Source organism: Drosophila albomicans, chromosome 2R (genome assembly GCF_009650485.2).
Source record: "Drosophila albomicans strain 15112-1751.03 chromosome 2R, ASM965048v2, whole genome shotgun sequence".
Classification (NCBI taxonomy): Eukaryota; Metazoa; Arthropoda; class Insecta; order Diptera; family Drosophilidae; genus Drosophila; species Drosophila albomicans.
This window is the reverse complement of record NC_047631.2, coordinates 31,239,074-31,245,073: the sequence shown is the minus strand read 5'-3', so window position 1 is coordinate 31,245,073 and position 6,000 is coordinate 31,239,074. Positions and strand designations below refer to the sequence as shown.

At 34.6% G+C, this 6,000-nt stretch overlaps 2 protein-coding genes across 2 annotated transcripts; both read left to right on the top strand.

The window, feature by feature from the left end:
* LOC117575026 (uncharacterized) lies at positions 1-1,536 on the top strand. The gene is made up of 6 exons (XM_034259105.2): positions 1-40; positions 100-345; positions 406-911; positions 995-1,106; positions 1,169-1,325; positions 1,388-1,536. Exons 1-6 carry the CDS (start codon positions 1-3, stop codon positions 1,461-1,463), a joined length of 1,137 nt encoding a protein of 378 aa, XP_034114996.2. The 3' UTR covers positions 1,464-1,536.
* Positions 1,537-2,037: 501 nt separating this feature from the next.
* Positions 2,038-3,592, top strand: LOC117575151 (uncharacterized). The gene is made up of 6 exons (XM_052006910.1): positions 2,038-2,077; positions 2,142-2,387; positions 2,627-2,740; positions 2,798-3,040; positions 3,098-3,426; positions 3,557-3,592. Exons 1-6 carry the CDS (start codon positions 2,038-2,040, stop codon positions 3,590-3,592), a joined length of 1,008 nt encoding a protein of 335 aa, XP_051862870.1.
* Positions 3,593-6,000: the final 2,408 nt, after the last annotated feature.

Genomic DNA, 6,000 nt, shown 5'->3' with positions numbered 1-6,000 from the left:
ATGATTCTGCCTTTAGTGGGGGAATGTCTCTACTTTGTGAGTGAGTATCGAAAAAGCCTGTTATTAAATATATTAAATACAATTCTAGTTACTTTTCAGCTCTGCTCATAGCAGCAATATGGTTTGACAGTCTTCCTTTCGAGTTTGGTGGCTATCTGGAGACAATTGTGCCCGCCATGTTTGGTGGTCAAGCCTGCTTGCTTATGTCCGTATTTACTTATATGTCCATATCCACTCCAGAGAAAGATCGAGTCTTGCGTTTCGGTATCTTTGCCATAGTGTCCCAACTTCACGAATTCGTATTTGTCGTTTTTAGATCTCCTCCGAATTTCTTGGGCTACACAAGTAAGTTAAAAACTTTTACATTCAATTGAAACAACATATTTAGACTTGTATTTCTTACAGTTTCTTTTGCCACGGGTGCTCTCTTTCAAGTCGCTGCTATAATCTATGTTGTAATGTTTATAAAAGAGCCAAAACCATATGAAAAGGCTTCTGAATTACCTGACCAGGATGATTTAAAGGCATCGGAAATGGAGTCCCCAAAAATCGAACAACGCCGCAATGTGCTCAGAGAATTTTTTGAGCCCACTTTAGTAGTTGAACTTGTTAAATTGCCTTTTAAGAGACGAGCGAATAATGAACGCCTTATATTACTGCTGTTAATGTTGTGTTACATCTTGACTTCTGGACCTGAGGCAGGTGAAGCCGAATACATGGACATGTACAGACATAAGAAACCTGTGTGGAATAAGAACTTTGATTATCGCGCATATATTGTGTTGAAGCGTTCATTGGCTATATTTGGAACTTTCTTTGGAACTGTTATCCTCAGTAAAATGTTGAAATTCTCCGATTCCATGCTGGGTATATGGAGTGCTATCTTCACTGTTGTGTCGCGTCTTTTATATGTAAGTGGGTGGCACAATTATTGATTATAAATTGAATTTATAAATGATGTTAATCCCCTTTTATCTTTTTCTTTATACTTCAGGCCTTTGTAGCAGATTCTCCAACATATTATGCAGCTGGAGTGCTCGATTTGTTTTCACTATTTCGTTATATTCCCATCAAAACAATTGCATCGACTGTTATTGAAGGAGAAGGTGAGTGTACTTAAAAAAACTCAACCTTTTGGTCAGAACTTTAAGTGATGTATCTTTTGCAGCCAAATTGTTTTCTCTGCTCGGCATCTTGGAACCAATCGAAGCGCAAGTCTTTTCGGCCATCTACAAAAAGGTTTATGCTCTCACTTCCAAATCATTTCCGGGCGCTGTTTTCCTCCTCAGCGAACTTCTTTACTTACCCAATGTGCTAATCTTCATGTAAGCTTAAGGAATAACTTTCTCATTTTATTTAAAGTAATTTACTATTTATTCCATTGCAGCGCCTGCTACTTTTTACTGCGTCGACATAATACGAAGACGCCCCAAACAAGCGAACAAAGTGAACAGCAATCTTAAGACCAGGATAACTGATTAATTGTTTTATTTATTTAAGCTGCAAACACAATGTTGTAAAATAAATCTTTATTTGAATTTATGTACTCGCTAGAAGGGTATTATAATTGAAAATGTATGTAACAGGCAGAAGGAGTCATCTCCGAACCCATAAACGATAAATATATTGTACTATAGTGAGTTTTTGTGATAACTGAAAATTTGGTTGCGAACAGATACGTTTTGTAGAAGTTATTTAAGAAATGGGAAAAAAGCTGCTGCTATTTGACATATTTTGTACTCTATTGTATTTATATATTATTTATATTAGTATATCGTTATACCAAATATATATTTTTAGTCTAGTTATTTGCTTTCATTTAAAAAGTGTATTGAGTTTCTCACAGTCTATTACACTGTAGTTGTCTTACATATTTATACACATTAATAGAAAAGCAAACAAACATATTAGAATTAGAACAAGAAGTTCACGAAACATGATACACTTTCTCTCTGAGGGCTTGTTATCAGCTAAGCTAAATTGCGTCATCTCCACTGTTAACGAAGATAGAAATGTGTTCGCTTGAACAAAGCTAACATGCTGAGCAACAGTGTAATTCTGGAGCTTGAACTGTCGGGTGGAATTTTCTGAAAACTAATATTAATAAACTAATATTATCTAATATTGCGCTAATATTTTAGAACATAAAATGGCAAACGAGTGTGCAGTCAGTTGTGTGGATGGAGATGTTAAAGGCATGAAGCGCATATTCAACTGTATTAAACAATTCTGGCATCGTTATCTACTTGTTGAGCCAGTATTGATTTTATATTGGACACCAACATTATTCAGATTTGACAAGTTTGTGACATACAAGGCATGTCGCTTTAGTCTCGGCTACAACGAAGCTATATGCTCTGCCGTGCTATACGAAAACAAGGATGACAGTGATTGTTATCCATACAAGTATTACGTGGCACAAAAAACAATAACAACACAAGGTCCTTCAGCTGAAGAGTTGTTTGTAGATGCTTCCTCGTCCAATTTCAATTTTGCCGTTTGCAAAGCTGAAGATCAGGCACAAAATCTGGTGAACAACATATATTTAAATACTTTACCGTAATTTGAATATATAAAATTGATTGAATAACATTCGAATTTCATTCATCTTCATATCTGCTTGCAGTCTACATAATTCCCTATATTATATTAATGTTTGCTGGAGGCTGGGCAGATCGCTATAATAAGCGTAAGGCGTTCTTGATATTACCGATTCTGGGCAGATGTCTACATTATATATGTAGGTATTTATTAAGGACATTATATGAATCAAATTACAAACTCATCTCTTTTACAGTTCAGCTCACATCTTCGATATACCGTGAGAGTCTGCCTTTCCGCTGGGTTGGCTGGTATTTCCCAATAATACCTCTCATTTTTGGCAGTCTTCCATGTTTCTTGATGTCTGCGTTTAGTTACATTACAATAACAACACCAGAAAGTGATCGAGTCCTACGCATCGGTATCCTTTCAGTATTTGTTCTACTTACAAACTTTCTACGTGGTATCATTGGGCATCTCATTAATTCTGAGTTTTCAAGTAAGTTTATTACTTCGTTTGTTAAGCAGTTCATTAAATTTGTATGTGTTATTTCAGAATACTTTGGAATTTGTGTGGGTCTGGAAATCGCTGCTCTACTTTACATTATATTGTTTATAAAGGAGCCCAAGTTAAATAAAAGTGTTTCTGAATTCAATGATTCCGCTGGAGACATTCAGTTAACAAATTTGGATGATTTGCCGATTCAAGAGAACGTCACGGATATTGAATCATCATCTGAACCTTCTCGACGCAATGTGCTCAAAGAATTCTTCGATCCGATGTTGGTGATAGAACTCTTTAAATTACCTTTTAAGAGACGACACAATAATGATAGACTTATATTGCTGCTATTAATTTTGTGTTACTTTCTAACTGCGGGACCTGTAGAAATTGAAACCACATATATGGATTTTCACATCTTAAATAGACTCGACTGGAATGAGGATCTGCTATCTTACTACAGATTGATGAAATTTATAATTTCAATTAACTTAACCTTTTTTGGAATTATAGCTTTTACTAAAATTTGGAAATTCTCTGATTCCATAGTTGGAATCTGGTCTGCTGTCTTTATTGTTTTGTCTCGCATCCTGTTTGTAAGTTTATTGACGAAGTTCTTGAGATGCATGTATTAATATATTTTCTACTATTATATTGTAGTATTTTGCAGGCGAAGCTTCAACCGTTTACTATGTATTCGATTTGTCTTTAATTCTACGTTTAATACCAATTAAATCCTTGGCATCAATGATTAATGAAGGCGATGGTAAATTTAATTCTGTCTTTAATCTAATGTACAGAATTTCAAGATATTTTTAATTTTAGGAAAATTATTTTCCTTTTTCGGAATCTTGGAAGCAGTTGCTTTTCTCCCTTTTGTTCCCATATATAATGCGTTCGTTGATGCCATTGGAAATTCGTATTCGACGCTCGTCTTTCTCTTCAGCGAAATTTTTTACGTACCAAATGTTCTAATTTTTATGTAAGTTGCATGTAAACATAAATATATTGTAAGTATTTAAACCTAATGAATATCATCTTTCAGCGCTTGCTATTTTCTAATGCGCCGTCGTAACTCAAACTTGGCACAACAAAACATCACCGAATATCTATAATCAAATCTTGTTAAATCTTACAAATACATTTATGAAACATTTAAAATTGGTTGAAGACAGACTTGTAGATTGAAAAAAAGTTTTATACTCGGTGTATACAATATAACTATGTAATTAAACACCAAAAATTAAAATTTACTTTGATATGATCATAAAATGATCGCATTTTAAGAAAAATCCAAACCACGGACTAGAATATAACTATAAGTTTACAATTATGCATGATGGTTGAAAACAAAATAAAGAGTAGAATCTCAAAATTGTAACAGAAACAAGTAATAAAGCTAAAGTCGAGTGCGTATCTCTCAGGAACAACATATTTTCAAAAATAGAACAAGTAAGAAAGCTCAGTCGAGTGTGCTCCGTACGGTATTATTCTTAAATATACCAAATAAATATATCACAAAAATACTAAAATGTACCTAAGGCTCCATTTGGTATATCAACTTCATAGATCAAAAATCGACGTCAGACCAACAGACATGGCTATATCGTCTTAGTTCTTGCCACTGATTAAAACAAGTAAGAAAGCTACAGTCGAATGTACTCGACTGTGAGATACCCGCTATCCATTTTGAATAAAAGCAATATATTTTGTGGCATTATTCTCAAAATATGCCAAATATACTGCAAAAATACTAAAAATATGCCAAAAGGTATATGTGGTATATCGATATAAAACCGCATTCAAAATATACCATAAAACCCCTAGTAAGTAGTCGTTTTTGCCAATACAATTAATAACTTCGACAATTTGTATCCGATAGCAACCAAATTTGTAGGAATCATAACTACTATAATAATTAATGAATATACCAAAACTGGCAACTCTAGCTTTAAAATTACGCTTGTTATTCGATTTTTTTGATTTGCAGGGGCGGAAGGAGGCGTGGCAAAAATTTGAAACAAACTTGATCTGCGTGCAAACATAACATATGCTGTCGAAAATAAATTATAGCTCTATTTCTTATAGTCTCTGAGATCTAGGTGTTCATACGGACGGACGGACAGACGGACAGACACACAGACGGACAGACGGACATGGCTAGATCGTCTCGGCTGTTGACGCTGAACAAGAATATATATACTTTATAGGGTCGGAGATGCTTCGATCTACCTGTTACATACATTTCCTGCCGGCACAAAGTTATAATACCCTTCTACCCTATGGGTAGCGGGTATAAATATAAATAATATATGTGATTGGAGATGGCTTCTTCTGTTATATTACTGTTACAAAGTTATAATATCTTTCTCTGGGTAGTGTGTATAACAAGTCAAATATAGTATTCGGTATATTTTAGAATATTTTTAATCAGTCATTTGCTTCCATTTAAGAAGGGTAGCGAATATTTCACAGTCTATCATACTCCACTATAGTTGAATAAGTTCACGCAATACACTTTCTCTTTGAAGGCTTGTTATCAGCTAAGTTAAATTGCGTCATCTTCGCTGTTAACGAAGACAGAAAAGTGTTCGCTTGAACAAAGCTAACATGCTGAGCAACAGTATGATTCTGGAGTTTGAACTGTCGGGTGGAATTTGCTAAAAACTAATATAAATCAATATTTAATATTGCGCAAAAATTATGTTCTAAAATGGCAAGCGAATGTGCAGTCGGTTGTGTGGATGCAATTGTTAATAGCGTGAAGCGCAAATTCAACTGTATTAAACAATTCTGGCATCGTTATCTACTTGTTGAGCCAGTATTGATTTTATTTTGGGCACCCACTTTATTCACATTTGACAAGTTTGTGACACACAAAGCATGTCGCTTTAGTCTCGGCTACAACGAAGCTATATGCTCTGCCGTGGTATACGAAAACGATTATGTCAGTGATT